Source organism: Brachyistius frenatus, unplaced genomic scaffold (genome assembly GCF_029030835.1).
Source record: "Brachyistius frenatus isolate BFR_SWC_R1_liver_20210118 unplaced genomic scaffold, ASM2903083v1 Contig_192, whole genome shotgun sequence".
Classification (NCBI taxonomy): Eukaryota; Metazoa; Chordata; class Actinopteri; family Embiotocidae; genus Brachyistius; species Brachyistius frenatus.
The window spans coordinates 371,136-390,000 of NW_027210791.1; the positions used below are offsets into that span (position 1 = coordinate 371,136).

General features: G+C 42.1%; 1 protein-coding gene across 9 annotated transcripts in view; it reads left to right on the forward strand.

Annotated features, from left to right (window-relative positions):
* The first annotated feature begins 1,654 nt into the window (after window positions 1-1,654).
* Window positions 1,655-18,865, forward strand: part of kdm4aa (lysine (K)-specific demethylase 4A, genome duplicate a) — a 35,869-nt gene continuing 18,658 nt past the window's right edge. For 2 of the 9 annotated variants that reach the window (XM_069718474.1, XM_069718475.1), the window contains exons 1-9: window positions 2,380-2,924; window positions 5,435-5,610; window positions 5,718-5,832; window positions 7,168-7,361; window positions 8,812-8,861; window positions 9,042-9,145; window positions 9,352-9,489; window positions 10,418-10,635; window positions 13,227-13,435. In XM_069718474.1, coding sequence (XP_069574575.1) covers window positions 2,760-2,924; window positions 5,435-5,610; window positions 5,718-5,832; window positions 7,168-7,361; window positions 8,812-8,861; window positions 9,042-9,145; window positions 9,352-9,489; window positions 10,418-10,635; window positions 13,227-13,435 — 1,369 coding nt within the window. In that variant the 5' untranslated portion in view covers window positions 2,380-2,759. The other 7 variants (XM_069718476.1, XM_069718478.1, XM_069718479.1 and 4 more) reach the window with 7 other exon arrangements.

Consider the following 18,865-nt stretch of genomic DNA (forward strand, 5'->3'; position numbering starts at 1 on the left):
TGAAGAAAACAACAAAAAAGGAAGAAAAACAACCTGTGAGAGAGTCATAACCAATCAACAACCATCAGTGATGTCATCATCCATTAGTGATGTCATCAACCATCAGTGGTGTCATCAACCATCAGTGATGTCATCATTGGTTTGTGAACGTTATGAATCCTCCAGTTCAGATTCTGTCCGTCACCATCTTGATAGTTCTGAGCGGTTTGGAGCAGGAAGTGACCATATTTGGACGAGCTGGGGGAGGAGCCAGCGGTGGATCTGACCGATCTGATTGGAAACCTGATGATACTACGTCCCGCCCACCGATAGCTGTAACCTGACTGCACCACAGGCCTGTCAATCAAACAGACACGCCCCCAAAAACAGGTCTTCTTGAGGTTTATTTTTTAATTAGTGAGGGATTATTTTCAGATGGACCTCCAGAAAACTAATCTGGAAGAGTGAATATACAGAAAAACTTGTAGAAAACCTTTGTTGACTGAGAATTTCATGAGAGAAGTTGAATGTAAGTCTATGGAAACCAGCGTCATTTTTGGAAGCTGGAAGCTACGAACACTTTTATACAGCTACAGTTTATGGTCATGACTTGTTGGACCTGACGCCTATATTTCATAGTTCATATCAAAAATATACAGCGAAAATATCTGTGATCACATGTGCTCTATAGATCATGGCAGAAAGTGTGAAAAAAGATTGTGAAAAAAATGTATTGCTTCTTCTGCAAAGATTTGTCTAAATTGGCCTCGACAGATTTGTTGGTACCCCGAGGAAAAAAGAAATACCGACCCAAACCACTCCAAGGCACCACACATCACATTCAAGTCAAATCTATAATCCTTTATTGCACTTCTGTTAACTCATTGCAGGGAGCGTTACAGTAACACAATTATTCATATTCTTTCATTATTACCTTTGAACATTACACATACTGTTTATACTGTGAACATTTGACCTAGTAGGCTACATATTTTTATACTCATTCTTTATTGTGAAATTTCATTTATGCAGCAATCCCGCCTGTCTTCTGTGTTCGTCGTATTTTTCTCACTTTGTATAGTTTTCTTCTCTTACTTTTTAGTTGTTGATTGTGTTGCATTTTTACAAACAAATTCCTTTTTTATGAAAATGTATTTGTCAACCAGCCTGACTCTGGTATTCCTCTGTTAATTATGGAAGGTATCATGTGGATAGTTATTTTTAATACAATCTATAAATTACAATTTATAGAGCATCACTAATTCAACAACATGTGGCTGTTGGTAGGAAATAGAGCACATACTTTTTTTGCAGCGGGCGTGGGTGGCATGTCTTCATTTAGTCGAGCCTTCTTCATTCCCTGTGTTCAACAGAGGACGAGGTCCATGCTTTTATTGGGAAATCAATTTGATAGTTTAAATCACATTTGGACACTGATTAAGGTAACTGTGTTCTTCTTCTTATTAAGTAGCTTTGTTCATATCTGATTTCACAAAGAAACTTGAATGGTATAACATGTCCGTTTTTGACCTGCCCGGTGCAGCATTTAGAAACTCAGCTCTGCTGTTAAAACATGAGGCGCGTTCTGGAAATCAGGGCGCTGTGATTGGCTGGGGGAGTGCGGAAGCCCCGCCCCCTGGGCACTATGTAAACAAATACACACTGGGCATGCGTCACTGGGATAATGGAGGACAGTGTTTTCTCCCTCTCCTGATGATGTCTGTGTTTCGGCTGTTTCCGGTGACCCGAGACAAATTCACCTCTTCTACGCTTCCGCGTGCGTGAGTAAGTGCTCGTGACGTCAGAAGTAGTTCTGTTGCAGGAGAGCAGCTGGACTCAGGAGTTCGTTCAGGAAGCTGAGCCCAGACGTGTTCGCTCGTCGTTAGCGGAGCAGCTGTCAGACCTCAGTCCGCCTCAGACTGCCCGGTACCTGAGGAGCTCCCGTCAGGTCTGACAGCTCCACCTGCTCCGTCCGTACCTGTCGGGTACTGGGTGTGTCCTCCTGGGCCGGACGGCGGCTCGGGTTTAGTTGGCGGCACTTTTAGTTCTCCTGCAGTTAGCATGCTAGCCAGTGGATTAGCTCTATTTTCCCGAGGAGCCTCGCTGTCAGTGGGCCACGGTGTGTGACGGACATTTCGCTCAGCCAATCACGCTGCAAGGAGGAGGAGGAGTCAGAATTCCGTCCAATCACGGTGGACTCCCGAGTCTTCGGGCTTCACGGGTAATGTCCGTGAAGCCGGAGCACAGAGGATGTAGCCCGTTAGCTCAAAGTTAAACACCAACGCTGCACACGTCGTTTCTCTTCATGAACATCACATGTCAATCTGGAGCTTTCAAAGGAAACCTACCAAGGGAGGGATTTGAGTGACTGTTTGTATTATTATTTATTATAAGGTACTTTGGATGCAGTTTTCTGTTTCTATAAATAGAGTAACGGTTTCAGAAATCTTAATTTCGGTTATAAATGGTCTGTTTGGACGCCATTTATTGAAGAGAGCCAGTTTGATAAGATAACATAAAGTGGTCTGAACTGAGAAAAAGAAGTGAAAATGCCTTTTTATTATGTCGTGGTGGAGTACACTTTTATAAATCAGATAAAGAGTTTACCAGCATTACCACTGATACTGGTGTCCAGTTCAGCTAAACTCCTCAGTGGTGTGAGTGAGGTGGTTCGTTAAGTCTGTCGATCCATGACACAAGCTGTTGCTCAGGGGTCGAGAAAAGAACATGCTTAAAGTGAAGGTGACTCTCAGACAAACAAACTAAGATGGTTTTTTACCATGCGTCCGCACTTTCCACCAGTCAGAGTTGAAGTCAAGATGACCACCGACACGCCGCCCCAAAGGATCATGACGTTCACCCCATCCAAAGAGGAGTTCAAGGACTTCGGTCGCTACATCGCGTACATGGAGTCACAAGGAGCACACAGAGGCGGGATGGCAAAAGTAAGTATGCTGTGTTTCAGCTCACTCATTCTTTCTTCTTAAACTTGTTTATCTAATGCAACCCCGTTTCCAAACAAAGTTGGGATGCTCATTTTGAATTTGATGGCAGCAATATGTCTAAAAAAAAAGTTGGGACTGGGTCATGTTTAACACGGTGTTGCATCACTTCTACTTTTAACAACACTCTGTAAATGTTTGGGAACCGAGGAGATCAGTTTCTGGAGTTTTGAAAGTGAAATGTGGTCACGTTCTTGCCTGTTAAAGGATTTCAGCTGCTCAACAGTTCGGGGTTTCCTTTCGTACTTTTCATTTCATGATGTTCCAGATGTTTTCAATGATTGACAGGTCTGGACTGCAGGAGGTCTGTTTATCAGCAGACTCTTCTACTAGAGAACCATGCTGTTGGAATACGTGCAGAATGTGGTTGGACGTTGTTCTGCTGAAATAAACAAGACCTTCCCTGAAAGAGACGTTGTCTGGATGGCAGCATATGTTGCTCCAAAACCTGAATATCTCATTCAGCATTAATGGTGCTGATAACAAGCTGGATGGTCCCTCTCCTCTTTAACCTGGAGGATGCAGCGTCCATGATTTCCAAACAGAATCTCAGATTGTGATCCATCAGACCTCAGGACAGTTGTCCACTTCACCTCAGTCCATCTTCAATGATCTCGGTCCAGAGAAGGCGGCGGTGTTTCTGGATCATGTTTCTATCTGGTTTCTTCTTTGGAGAGTTTTAACAGCATTTGTGGACGCAGCGATGAACTGTGTTCACAGACGATGGTTTTCACAAGTGTTCCTGAGCCCATGCAGTGATTTCCACTCCAGAATAGTGTGTTTTTAATGCAGTGCTGCCTGAGGGCCCGAAGATCACCACGGTGGTGCAGTGGTTAGCACTGTCACCTCACAGCAAAAAAGGTTCCGGGTTCGAATCCGGTCCTGGGCCTTTCTGTGCGGAGTTTGCATGTTCTCCCTGTGCTTGCGTGGGTTCTCTCCGGGTTCTCCGGCTTCCTCCCATCATCCAAAAACATGCACCTCAGGACAGGTTACCTGGCGCCGCGCTAGTGGCAGCCTGCTGCAGCAGCTCCCCCCTGAGAGCCCCCCTGCTGTAGTGAAGACATTTCCCCTCGGGGATTAATAAAGTGTATAAAATAAATCATCCAATATTGGTTTCCAGCTTTGTCCCTTGTGTTCAGAGATTTCTCCAGATTCTCTGAATCTTTTAATGATATTATGAACCGTAGACGATGAAATCCACTAATTCTTTGTAGTTTTACGTTGAGGAACATTACTCTTAGATTGTTGCACTATTTGCCCACATGATCTTTTACAGTGTGATGAACCTCTCCCCATCCACTGCTGAGAGACTCTGCCTCTCTGAAATGCCCTTTTTATATTTATGTTGCATCTTTAGTGAAAACACTCAAAATTGGCGCCTGCTGATATATCAGCCAATAGTGGCCTTTACAGACGTATCGGTGTATATGTGCTGATTTAAACTTCTGTCTGAAACTGTGTCTGTGCATCACTGCAGCTGGTTTCATCTTTGACTTTTAATTTGTCACATTAAAACCAGGATCTGTGCAGATTCAGAATGCAACATTTCAACAAAAGCCATAATTAATGAGGCGGCTTTGTGCCTGAGAGATCACAGCTGCTTTACTCGTGAAAAAATAAGCACACTGGTAAGTGGAGTATAACTATCAGCTCCTGTCAGTAAAACTCAACATTTGTTGACTGAATATTTTTAAGATGAAAACTTTTGGAAATCTGAGGCTCTCAAGAGAGTGATGAATTAAAAAGCCTTTAATCACTCATGGCTTTTGAATCATAGTAAAAAAAACACATGCTTACGCCTTTCAGCCACTAAGGCCTTCATTGGGGCTGTTCCTTATATCTGTTGGTCAGTGGTCACGTGACCAGTATGGACCTGGAACAGTTTGATCCCCAAACTGATGAGCACCACAGGAACAACCAATCACATAGCACTCCATGCTGACAGGTTTTGAAATATTTTTAACATTAGACTGAATTGTTTTGATAGACTTTTCATTTTCATAATTTTATGCTGAAACAACCTTATGTTTTTTGTTTTATTGCCATTTATACAATGAAATATGTACCACTGTCTGCGTTGCATTTACATATAAATAGCCAAATACATGACTTGAACTATTCTTTTGTTCTGAAAAAGAATGAAAGCAGTAGTCATTTGTTTGATAACTTAAAAATGTCAGACTGAATCCAGTTTTTACTGCTCACCTCTTTCTGTAGTTAAATAAGCATTAATTCAATGCTGACTTAACTTCGTTGGTACAAGAAACTCGGCATCCGCTGCAGCCTGACAGTCGAGGGGGACTTAACCTGAGCAACGTTGGAAAAAATGAGCGAACACAACCTCTTTTTTTTGACAGATTAAGACTAATACTCATTTTACACATCACTAATTCCAGTAATGTCAGACTCACCGTTCTGGGGTTTCTCTTATCTGCTCTGTTCTCTACTTGTAGGTCATTCCACCTAAAGGCTGGAAACCTAGAAGGACGTACGACGACATCGACGACCTGGTGATTCCTGCTCCCATCCAGCAGGTGGTGACCGGCCAGTCGGGACTGTTCACACAGTACAACATCCAGAAGAAGCCGATGACCGTGCACGAGTTCCGCAAGACCTCCAACATGGACAAGTCAGTTCACACAGTGAAACCATCGACTCCACTTAACTGATAAATGTTTGTCCCTGTGACTTCAGATGGTTTTTCACTGAATATCTCCACACATTTTATGACTGTAGGTTCTGCAGTCCTCGATATGTGGATTTTGAAGAGCTGGAAAGGAAGTTTTGGAAGAACCTGACCTTCAACCCTCCACTTTACGGGGCCGATGTCAGTGGCACGCTGTATGATCCAGTGAGTTGTCGGGCAAGAATGTGGTGATACCATTCATATCATGATACAGCTACCATTCAATACGTTGAGAGAACTGCAAGAAAGGCAATTCCTAACTATTTGTTTTTAATCTAATTTAGGGAAAACTGTCAGAATAAAGAATACACCACCATATGCATAAAATCTGAGTATGTAGTAATGCAATCAGAGCAGAATTATCCTTTAAATTCATAGCACTACAAAAGAACCGCAACAAATCTTTGCATTTTTGGACGGCACGGTGGTACAGTGGTTAGCATTGTCGCCTCACAGCAAAAAGGTTCCGGGTTCGAATCCGGTCCTGGGCCTTTCTGTGCGGAGTTTGCATGTTCTCCCTGTGCTTGCGTGGGTTCTCTCCGGGTTCTCCGGCTTCCTCCCATCATCCAAAAAAACATGCACCTCAGGTCAGGTTACCTGGCGCCGCGCTAGTGGCAGCCTGCTGCAGCATCTCCCCCCTGAGAGCCCCCCTGCTGTAGTGAAGACATTTCCCCTCGGGGATTAATAAAGTGAAATAAAAAAATAAAAATAAATAATGTAAACAATTAATTAAAAATCTTTTTTAAGAATCAATACAGCATCACAAAACATTATATCATGATACAGACTGGATACCTGAAACCTCCAACTTTTCAATGTGTTAAAACCACAGACAGTTTCTAAAAATGTTTGTAGCTTCTGGCTCTGAACAATGAGGCCGGTGCAGAAGTGTCTTTAGCTGCAGTACCAGCGAGTGCCACTAGAGGTCGGCTCCAAAAAGCCTCCGGCTCCATAGACTCCCATTCAACTTCTCTCATCAAATCCAAAGTGAATAAAATGTGTCCATCAGTTATCTCGGTGTTGTTAGCTAAAGTCACTCCTTCTTCTTAGTTTTCTGGAGGTCCATCTGAAAATAATCCCTCATTCATTAGAAAAGAAGATTCAAGAAGACCTGTTTTTGGGGGCGTGTCTGTTTGATTGACAGGCCTGTGGTGCAGTCAGGTTACAGCTATCGGTGGGCGGGACGTAGTATCGTCAGGTTTCCAATCAGATCGGTCAGATCCACCGCTGGCTCCTCCCCCAGCTCGTCCAAATATGGTCACTTCCTGCTCCAAACTAGCAAAGATGGCAACGGACAAAATCCGAACTCGAGACTTCATAACGTTCGTTCACAACCAACGATGACATCACTGTTGGTTTCCGCTTGGTTAAAACAAACCTTTCAATTGTAAGCTCGCACTCAACCACATCTTGCAAAATGTTGTTTTCCTGATCAGTTAAAGCTCCGTTGGTTGTGTTTTAACTGTTTTATCACAACTTCTCACAATCCCTCCTTCGCAGGATGTGACTGAATGGAACATTGGCCATCTCAACACCATCCTGGACACTGTGGAGAACGAGAGCGGCATCAAGATCAACGGAGTCAACACACCGTACCTCTACTTTGGGATGTGGAAGAGTGCCTTCGCGTGGCACACAGAGGACATGGATCTGTACAGCATCAACTACCTGCACTTTGGAGAGCCAAAGTCCTGGTACAGTCCCTCACTGACACATACACACACATACACGCACACATACACACACATACACACACACACACACACATACATATGCACATACACATACACGCACACACGCGCACACACACACATACACATACATACGCACGCACGCACGCACACACACATACGCACACACACGCATGCACACGCACACACACATACACACACACACATGCACACACACACATACACACACACACACACACACACACACACACACACACATACACACACACACACACACACATACGCACACACATGCAACACACACACACACACACACACACACACACACACACACACACACACACATCCAGGTCATACACTGTTTCCGATCTTCAGCTTCTCACTGATGCTCCTGGTTTGAATGACTTTGAGTAAAGTGAATCAAAAACATCTCTCACTAGTTTTCATCCTGTCTGGATTCAGTGCATGCTGGGTAACCTTGACATTTTCAGTGATGAACTGTCCAGAAAATGTAATCAGAAACATTATGTACGTGTAAATACATGAAGACTCTGGCAGTGGAAACAATCAGCCCCTCAGTATACCTATAAGGGCGGTCACTTTTTCCAAAAATTACATGTACCGAATTATTTTATTTATTTATATTAATTAATGTGGACACTTGGGTGACGACATCACAGCAGTAGTTTGTTAATTAGAACCCAAAATACCTCCTCACACTGCCTCTCACCTGTTTTGGTGTCGTGATTGACAGCTCTCTTTACATTTGTCTGATCAACAACCAGTGATCAAATCAGGTCAAATAGTGGCTCCAACAGGGCAATCAGATGGTGATTTGTTAGAGCGCTCCCTGCTGGATGAAAAGGCAAACTGCTTCCAACGGTCTGCTGCACATATAGACTGTGAATTTTATATTCATTCGGGTCATTACAGTTCAAATGTTAAATACGTTTAAACAAATGTTCGAATACAAAATGTACAGCCCTAGTACATACTGGTGAACTATTAATAAACATTTATATTCTATGATATTTAATATGAACATCACATATATCTAACACAAATGTTCACATAGTTTTGTAGTTGTCATAGTTACCAGACACAGCAACTAGAAAATAAACCAAAGGTTCAAAAACTTTTTGTTCTTCAGTTTCAGTCAAATCTTTGAAGAGGGGAAAACACACACCCATAAACTTATTTTCTCTTCTATCTCTGTTATTGGTAATCGTTCCTTCATGTGTTGATGGTCTCCACTTTAAAATACTACAGTAAGAGATCATGAAGATGTTCAGTTGTTGAAAGAAGATGTTCTTCTCTAAAGTAGTTATTCTCCCAAAACCTCAAATAATCCGAAACCAGCACAGACCTCATCTGCAGATTTTCATCTTGACGCTGCTGCCAGCATCACAGTTCTCATTATATTTGACACGCATGTCTTTTTGTTGGTCCTCAGGTATGTTGTCCCTCCAGAGCACGGGAAAAGACTTGAGCGACTTGCCAAGGGTACGTGATGGGGCGGTGCATGTTTGATTGACCATTTACAGTGTTTTTCCTCCAGTTTGAACCTCTTGGTGCCTCAAGGCCCTTCAGCTTGTGAACGCTCAGTAGTTTTAAAGAGGAGGTCACAACCGAAGAGGGTGAGCTGCACTGATGGTTTGGGGGGGGGGGTTCCTGTGGTTCCAGGTTTCTTTCCAGGTAATGCTCAGAGCTGTGAGGCCTTCTTGCGGCACAAGATGACTTTAATTTCACCCTCAATCCTGAAAAAATATGGCATACCATTTCAGAAGGTAATCTTTCATATATTTTTTGCATAAACTTTGTGAGATTTTGTAGAAAAATAAACTATGTTAGCTGTTAGCAAACAGGAAGAAAAAAATGATGATGCTTACATGAAAAAAGAAAGTACACATTTTGAAATACAACATTTAATGTCAAATTCTGAAAATATTGTCAGCTTTAGCAATTTTGTGTTTTTTTTATTTTTTATTTACAGGTCACTCAGGAGGCGGGGCAGTTCATTGTGACGTTCCCATTTGGCTATCATGCTGGTTTCAACCACGGCTTCAATTGTGCAGAGTCCACCAACTTTGCCACCCAGCGATGGATCGATTACGGCAAACAGGCAACGCTGGTACACAAAACCATCATTTATACAGCAGGGAATCACACACAAAGGGTCCGGCTACATCTGTAGTGGAGGGTTTTCTACAAAGTTACAAATGTGTAGGAAATGTGGTTTATGATTTCACATTATTTTGACAAAACACCTTGCTTGCAAGGTAACTCAGTCATTCTGCACAATTAATGTAACATGGACTACACATAAATATAATGTGGTTGGCCAGTAGTTTGAAACTTACAAAAGTAACTGGACTCCGTGATTGTTTATTCAATATTAAATAAAAATCATGCTGTGTTTAGTTTTCACCTGAAATTCCGGGACCCTTAACCTCATATTTAGTTGCACAACCTTCAGAGACAATCAGCTCAAACAGACAACTCGTGCGCCTCTCGGTGAGACTTCCCGTCTGAGACTTCCCGTCTCTCGTTCCTGTCTCTCGGTGAGACTTCCCGTCTCTCGTTCCTGTCTCTCGGTGAGACTTCCCGTCTCTCGTTGGTAGAAATGGAGAATAAAACGGCTGCAAGTGGTCCCGAGCAGCATTTTAGACTGTTGAATAATTTCAAACACAAGCTGAAATAGTTTATTATATCTGCTCTGAGATTTGAACTCTGAACCTTTCGATCCCCAAACAAGATGAGTTGCGCCACTGGGGAGACACAGATATACATGCAATAACATCACATTTGCAAAACGTGCGTATTTTTGTCTGTTTATGCTGTCAAGTCAAAATTCTAAAGAAAATCAAACATCCTTGTGAAGATTTTGGGTGTTTTGTCAACTATTTTGTTGAAGTTTGATCAAACCTTTGGCAAAATAGAAAATCTTGTGCTTACAGTACAAATTACAGCAACATATTGAATATTGCTGTGGACTCGCCCTTAAAAACGTGATAAAGAATATCTGTGTAATAAATGGTCAGTGTGTTTCTTCCTTTCAGTGTTCATGCCGTCAAGACATGGTGAAGATCTCCATGGACGTGTTTGTACGCAAGTTTCAGCCTGACCGCTATAAGCTGTGGAAGGCAGGGAAAGACAACGCTCCCATCGACCACTCCAAACCCACACCGGAGGCTGCTCAGTTTCAGGAAGCAGAGATCGAGCCTCCAAAAGAGAGTCCATCTGAGGAACCAACTCCTCCTGTCCAGGAGGACAAAAGGTCTGGATTTACACACACTACTAACCCATCTCTGACAGATTCACTGATTATTCTACTCTGGATGTGACTAGTTCTTAATGATCAATAATTAATAGTCAGATACTTATAAACTATGAAATACCTGAATTTTCTTCACTTTACTTAAAGTGAAATTTTACTACTTTCACAATGAGCATGTCCTATCTGTGTTAATGGTACATGTAGACAACTGAAGCAGTAAATTCCTCAGCATGTCTCAATAAGCATTCTTTGCCAGGATGCCTGACACACACCGGTCGGACGCCCCAATCCTGCTAAAACTTGGCTGTCCGGCCAAATCTCTCCCCTTTAGCACTCGCTCAACAAAACTATGATAAGCAGCCAATTGTTTGCAGAGAGCGAAAGATCGGAAAGAAGGTGGTTATTGATCAGGAAGCTGCTAGCCCTGATCATATACTGCAAAATCAGCAGCTATTGTACACACAAACGACTCAAAGTGTTACGTAAACAGCTTGTTCAATCCAACTAGTCTCTCAACAGTCGACTGCCCTCTCGACTCTACTGGTTTGTCTTTTCCAGTTCCTCTTTGGTCACCATCACGTCTCTGTCCAAGTAAAATGTAAAAGTAATGCACACAGAGGCTCTCTCTCCGGGTTAGCTTCGGCAACACAATCCAACAAAAGCTGCAGCAGAATGATTCTGTCTGATACGATGCAATACGATTCTGGATTTTGGACATAACATAGCATTATTCATAAGAAACATGGGCTAAATTTATGTGCCATAGATGGCGAGGTGTACGTAAAGAGAGACAATACATCCCAAGGTATATTGCACTTATTGTATTGTGCACAAGCTTAAAAAACAAATGTTGCAGTCTATATATGGTATGGCATGTTGCATGATCTAAAAATACATTCAACATCTTGGATATTGTTGCTATTGAATGATCATATTTCACCATTAAGGACTACATTAGCACAACCGTTCCATCCGAACAAGGTCCCTTGTTCAGCATGTAAATAGAAAAGGGCACAAACAAGTTTGTGAAACGACTGAGTCTGCACTGTTGGCATCTGACAGCAGTTTAATCAAAGGCACCAGCAGCTGCTATTTGCTCTGAGCAGCTCAGTTTCTGGACGGTTCCCACCAGCTCCAGCAGCAGAAACCAGAGAGGTCTCTGCCTCAAATAAACGTGGCTGAATATCGAAGTCAGACAAAACACTGAAAAATGCTTCTTCGTCCACAACAAATTAGCAAATAGTCAAATTAGCATGTAGTTGTTCTCGGCCCCGACTACGTCACCGTTCACGCCAGAGGATGGCGCTAGTGATAGAAGAACGACGGATTTTTCACTCTGTGTCCCTGATCCGGGTAGAGATAAGGTTGAAAACAGTAACTTGATTCTTTAAACTATTTACACGGCAGCTGCGTTGTATTTGAATCCTAAATTTCCTCAGACCGTAGTAAATTGGGACAAATTATTTAAATCTGAAGAAAATATAAATAACTAAATTCAAAGGTTCATGGTTGCTGACTGCAATTTGTTCAATGCATTTATTGATTCACGCTGTTTTAGGTCAGTAATGCGTTCGACCTGTTTTCAGAGAATTACAGAATCTGTTCTGTGCTGCGCGGGTTGTTTACAAGGTTAAAGTTCAACTGTTTGAGACTTGTCTCTGTGGCTTTTGCAGTTTTTTTAAATTAAGCAATATGGTCCTGACCGCATCACATACAACAAGTTACTATCTAGATAAAATATGAAATCTAAATGTATTCATATTGTGGAGCAATTCGCTCTCAAAATATACAACTTTTTTTTTAGCGTGATCTCCATTTCCATGGCAATGCATGGGGTATGACTAACAACTGGAAAACAATCAGTCGCGTCAATAGACTTTTTTGTAACGTATGCCATGTTTACTAGTCCAGGAAGTAGTCCGACCCTCAGCAACCACCCTAGCAACAGAGAGGATTTCTAGTCTCCAACTGAATAAATACAGAACATAGAAACATTAAACTGCTCAGCTAGCTCAGTCTGGTTGGAACAAAGATATCTGATGAACAAAGATATCTGATGAACAAAGATATCCATGTTCTCATGTGTTTTTAACATTTTAGCTCCGTGTCACGTGTTCAAACCAAACCGGTCCAGCTAGCCGCCGCTAGGATTGTAAGTGCGTGACTATCCGTGGTGTTACGGTACGGGTGCTCGGAGCGACCAAAAAGGACCAAAAGAGACCCGACTTCACCAAATGGGTCATTTAATAGACCTAGAACAAGTAGAAACTACATTATACTGCATATTATATGAAATTCTATTCTAATTCTATGTTCCCATTGAGGAGGTGGAGGGATATTTCTAGTGATGAGCAGGATGTGATGTCATGATGATTTGAGTAATCAGATCTCTGGGTTGGAGCTACTTTTTGTGAAATGATCTTTTACCCTCACCAGTAAGGGGAACTGCTTCACTCAAAGCTACTTTCTCTGTAACAACAGTGATTCAGTTGTCAATAGTCTGTGTAGAGTCTGTGATTATCTCTCATAAGCTCAACAACTCGACTTTCCTTGAGTCCAACATGTCTTCATTAAAGTCTCCTATGCATCAGTCCTAACCTTCAGACGGGGACAAAGCGTCAGCTCGAAGCCGTTGAAGACTGTGAAGATGTCAAACCTGAGCTGACGGTGGAGGAGGTGGAGCCGGTGGAGGAGGTGGAGCCGGTGGAGGAGGTGGAACCGGTGGAGCCGGTGGAGCCAAAGAAGGCCAAGCTGTCACGCAAGGAGTCGCCATCGAAAGTCCCCGGCAGACCAGAAAAAGGTACCACACGGTTCACAGACAGAGTTCATAGAGTCATTTTTAGCTTTTTGGTTAAAACTAAAAGGCAAAATACAAATGAGCCTATGAAAGTGGGTTTTTTTCTGCTTAATTCTACCTCTGACCTCTTTTCACCTGACGGGCATTTGCTTAAAATACATGACTCTGTGCTTTGGTCTCACATTTGGTTCAAAAAGTATTCAAACCCCTTCATTTTTTTTGCACACTTTATTGCATTGTAAATTAATTTTTTTAAATATTATTTCCCCATCACATTCCCATTAAGACAAAGTGAAAACATGTTTTTGTGAATTTATTAAAAAACAAATATTGAAATTGTTCTTTTCAAAGCACTTCAAACGGTGTTCACATTCATCCTTTTTGCTTTAATGATTTTTTTTTTAAACTAGACCTTGAAGTGTACCAATCGAGTTGATTTGGACATAGTTTGGAAGGGCCCATTATACCCGTGTCAGGAAGAGCCCATAATCCACACTGCATATCAGGACACAAACTGTCATGAAGCCATCAAGTCGGAGGAACTCTCCGTATCCTCCGTTAGGGAGGATTTACGTGTTCCCAGCTGCACTTTGGCCTTTGGCCCACAGACCAAGGCGGTCGTTTCTCAGAGTGACTGTTGGGTCTCTGGTCACTTCCCTAACAGATTCTTCAAAAGTCCTCTGCAGAGATGGGAAACCTTTGATCATACAACCCTCTCCGTCTGTAAACACTTGATTATAAATAGAGCGGCTAGACTGAAGGTGCTCGAGGTACTCAAAGGCACATGATAACATACAGAAAGAAGTTTCTCTGGCCTGATGAATCCAAAAAATGAAAACTTTGGCCAGAAGTCCAATCGATACGTCTCGTGAACACTTCGTTGCCCGGCTGATACCATCCCAATGGTGAAGCACGGTGATAGGAGCATCATGCTACGGGGTGCTTCTCAGAAACAGGGACAGGAAGACTGGCCAGAATTAAACATAGAATGAATACAGAGCGATCCATAAAGAAAACTTACTGTAGAGTTCACACGACAGTGACTGTAGATGAGTGGTCCAGTTAAAGCCACGACTTCAACCCCGTCTGTTGAAAGGCCTGAAGATGACCGTTCTCAGACCTTTATGCACCTTTATGATGCAGCTTCACAAGAGCTGCCAGAAATAATGGGATAAACTGTCCAATTCCAGGTGTGCAAAGCCTGTAGAGACTTATCCAAGAATACCTGAATGGCCACTACAAAGTACAGGATTTAGACATTTGAAAGAAATTCCTAAGACATGTTTTCACTTTGTAGATTCATGGAAAAATAATTCAGTTTAATCCTTTTAAACTTAGATTCACAATACTATGAAGTGTTCAAGAAGTAGAGTGGTTTGAATACAAGAGGTGTGAACATTTTGAACGTTGAGGATTTTGCATCCCAATCGCACAAAAGTAGTCTACTAACATTAATTGTTGATTTTCTAGCCTTGGCTGAACAATACCGTTTTAAAGGTACAATTACTTTCGGGGGCAACGTTGCATTGAATTGTGGGCAAACGTTAGGATAACATGACGAATGTTGGGAGATAAACAGAGCGCGACAGAGAACAAGTGATTAAAAACCCAAACCAGTATTTTCAAAGAAGACATCTGGGCTCATTTTGGACTTTATGAACTTAAGACGCCACCTGCTGAAGTCTTGGAGCCACGGTACAAGCTCCCATCAAGAAGTCAGTTGACAGAAATGGCTCTACCTGCAGGTAATGGAGTCTGTCACTAAAGCTGGTTGAGCAATCTCATCTTCTTCCTGTCACAACTGACTCGTATGGAATGATGAGAGCACATTTATTTAACAGCGTATATTAGCGAGAAGTGGGAGATCTGAACGCAGAGCTACTGTCCCATGCCGTGGAAGAATGCCGCCTAACATACGAAGATGTCATACCGGCGCCCGACAACATGTCCCACATACTTCGCATCACAGCGGGCTCTTAAACCGTCCACGGCCTCCGGGTTTCTGGAACAATCCGACGGACATCAACGCTCCTCGACAGCAGCACCAGTCATACGTAGAAAACCGTCTCCTGACCACTGCACTCTCAACACAATGAGTCAAATGAAGAGGACCCTGAAGGATACTGTTAGAAGACTGTTCGTCTCATTGCTTCACTCAATGCACAACTCCTCCTGAAAATGGCATTTCCCACAGAAGACCTACCAGGAGATCAGAAGGCTGTTAACGGTCCAACAGTGAGGCGGAGAAGAACCTCCTGTATACAGCGTTTCCTCACGCAGGACAGTTGGGAGATCTACGCTGGAGAGAGTACAGAGGCTGCGGCCTTGGAGGTGATTTCACTTTGTTTCATGTCAAACTTCATCCCTATATGAAGTAGCTACAGTGGGTAAAAGTTATAACATTTTATCCTAATAGATGTGAGCTCATGTATTGACTCACAAAGTCCTGGTTAAATGCTTTTCTTTCTTTTGATCATGTACATGAGGTCACATTTCCTTTCCTCTCAAGTTTTGAAAGAAGCACGTCTGCATCCTCGGCACGTGTCCGCAGAGAGTTTTCTCCTCTCCAGGAGATGTTGTCCCTGTGAAAGGCAGCTCCATCAAACCAGAACATGACCACTACGATTTCAACATGCTGAGCAGTGATCAACTCGGTACTTGTTATATTTGACTTCTAATGAACAGGTTCTCTGATTTGAGATTGAGCCTTTCAGGTTGGTCTGTGCCATTTATTTTAGCTGACAGTTTAATTTCATGAAAAGACATGTATATTCACATTTTGAGCTTCTTTTATTCCATGAAAGGATCTAAATGCCTGGTGTAAACAGGGCCAGTAAAAGAGCATGTGTGGTCAGTCCTCCTTACCTGGTTAAAACCTTTAACAGTGCATGCAAGGTCTTTCCCACCATTAAAACAGTTGAGTGCCCAAACTGAATCATCCTAAATAAGAAGCTATGGTGGGTGCATCGGTGGTGCTTGTAACCAGTATGCGGTTGAGAGAGTGTCAAGTCAGCATTAAAGCTGTGAATGTAGCAGTGCAGTGTGTTTATAGTTCAGTCGGTTTGCCAGTTGATGAATGCTAAAACTCCTCCAGACCCAAGTTAAGTTCCTGTTTCAAGCTTGCCACCTACTGATTAAAGGTTAGCCTAACCTGACCAGACTTACGAAAGGGCACTGACCTTTAAGGTGGACCAGCTGTTCTCATTTTAGTGACAATCTCAGCTGCCCCTAAACAGAGAGGCTGAGTTCACATTAGTTTGTAAAATATATTGAAACCAGGGTCTCCAACCAGTGGCTACGTGGTAGCTCACAAGCTAAAATACTTTCATGGCCCATGGTGCAATTCTTAAAAAAATAAGAATTTTTTTCAGAAATATAAAAAATTTGATAAGTGTCAAACTTATGTGAAAATGCATAATTTTTTTTTCAAATAAGTGCCCACCAACTCATTGCTATTATAGCACCTTTAAGCCCCCAGAAACCAAAGCAAAACCCTGAATTAACCAACTTTAAAACAACAATTGATAATTAACCACAAGATTATTTGAAGGGATTTTGGGATTTGTTTTATAGACTGTTGGAGTTGAGTATGGTGGGGTCGTGTCACCGTGAATTCGTCAGTGTCAACACAAGTTCTACTGGGACCTTCTGAGGCGTCTGAGGGAAAGCACTTGTTGCAGACCACCATGGCAACAGGGTTCTCCAGCACAACAATAATGCTGTGACAACACAATGCAACAACACAATCATTTCTCCTCACCACGTTTCTCTTCCTGCGACATGTTTCTGCTCCAAAAAAAAGTTGACACAAAATTTGATGTGCACTGTCTGACCAAGTTAAATGTGATGTGGAAATCGTAAAACGCACACGAACTGGTGGTCACAAAAAAAGTGTGTAACTCAGTGTGTAACTTGTTGATCAAGTGACGTGAAGACACCGCTCCATGAGCATCACTGTACTGGGCTCTGTTCATCAGCAACAGGAACCGTCTCTGCACATATTGATTGTACCTCGTACACACCGTCTTGTACTAACTGCTTAGCAGTTTGAGATTATTTAGTCCTCTTGTCTGTCAGTTCAGAGGCTGCTTTGTGAAAACCTTATTGTTGAACAATACAGGACATTTGTAATGCACTGCAGAAGAATTATACTGTTAGACTCTTGTAGGATTATTTTTGAAAGCACTTTGTTAATAAAAAAGGATTTCAAATTCATGAGTGCTTGAATTAATTGAAGAAAAAGAAGCTATGTGCAGTAATCTAGAAAACTAACAATATTTTCTCGAGCAACTTTGTATCTGTTGGAGTGAGAAACTACAGATCCAGTGGACATTGGAGATCCACTGACACACCAAAATAAGCAACAAGTATTTCAATAAACCAAAGGATAAGGTTTTGGAAACGGAAGAAATAAGACTATGTTGAATTTTTGTCAGTTATATCTGAGGACCAGTAAACTACTAAAGGTGTAAAATAAACATTGAAACTTTGAAGGTCCATCTGCCTGAAATGCTGAAAATGTGTTACTCTCAATAATAAAATACAGGGCAACTTATTACTTTTCAATAAAACGACTACAGTAAAAAAAAAAAAAAAAAAAAACACTGGTTGAGAGTCACTTTAGAATAAAAGTCTCCTACTATGTAGACCTGATTAACATGTATTTCCAAAGTAATTAATATGCAGAACTGCATGGGTGATGTAGTCCTTTTAACATAAAGGGCTATATCTTATATCTTAGCGGTGTAAGTGCGGTGATTAAAGCACACAGCGCAGTTGCATTCAGGGCAATTCTCCTTTTGCTACTTCATAATTACCTTTAAAAGCAAGGTGCGCAGAAGTGATATTTTAACGGCGGATCTGAGTAGTCAAAACGAACACTTCTCTACTGAGGATACGGAGCTACTCGTGTGCTGATTGACCAGATCGCTGTGCACACTAAAAATGTTGTCTTTTTGTACTTTAAATTCTTTGCTTGTTTGACACTGCTGCCTGTACCTGTGAGTGTAGAAAGCACAGACTGTATATAAAAGTGTGTGTCGCTACCGGCTCTGAAAAATGGTTCCGTTACAGAAGTGTTTTCAGCTGCAATACCAGCGAGTGCCACTAGAGGTCGGCTCCAAAAAGCCTCCGGCTCCATAGACTCCCATTCAACTTCTCTCATCAAATCCAAAGTGAATAAAATGTGTCCATCAGTTCTCTCGGTGTTGTTAGCTAAAGTCACTCCTTCTTCTTAGTTTTCTGGAGGTCCATCTGAAAATAATCCCTCATTCATTAGAAAAGAAGATTCAAGAAGACCTGTTTTTGGGGGCGTGTCTGTTTGATTGACAGGCCTGTGGTGCAGTCAGGTTACAGCTATCGGTGGGCGGGACGTGGTATGGTCGGGTTTCCAATCAGATCAGTCGCTCATCCACAGTTCGTCCAAATATGGTC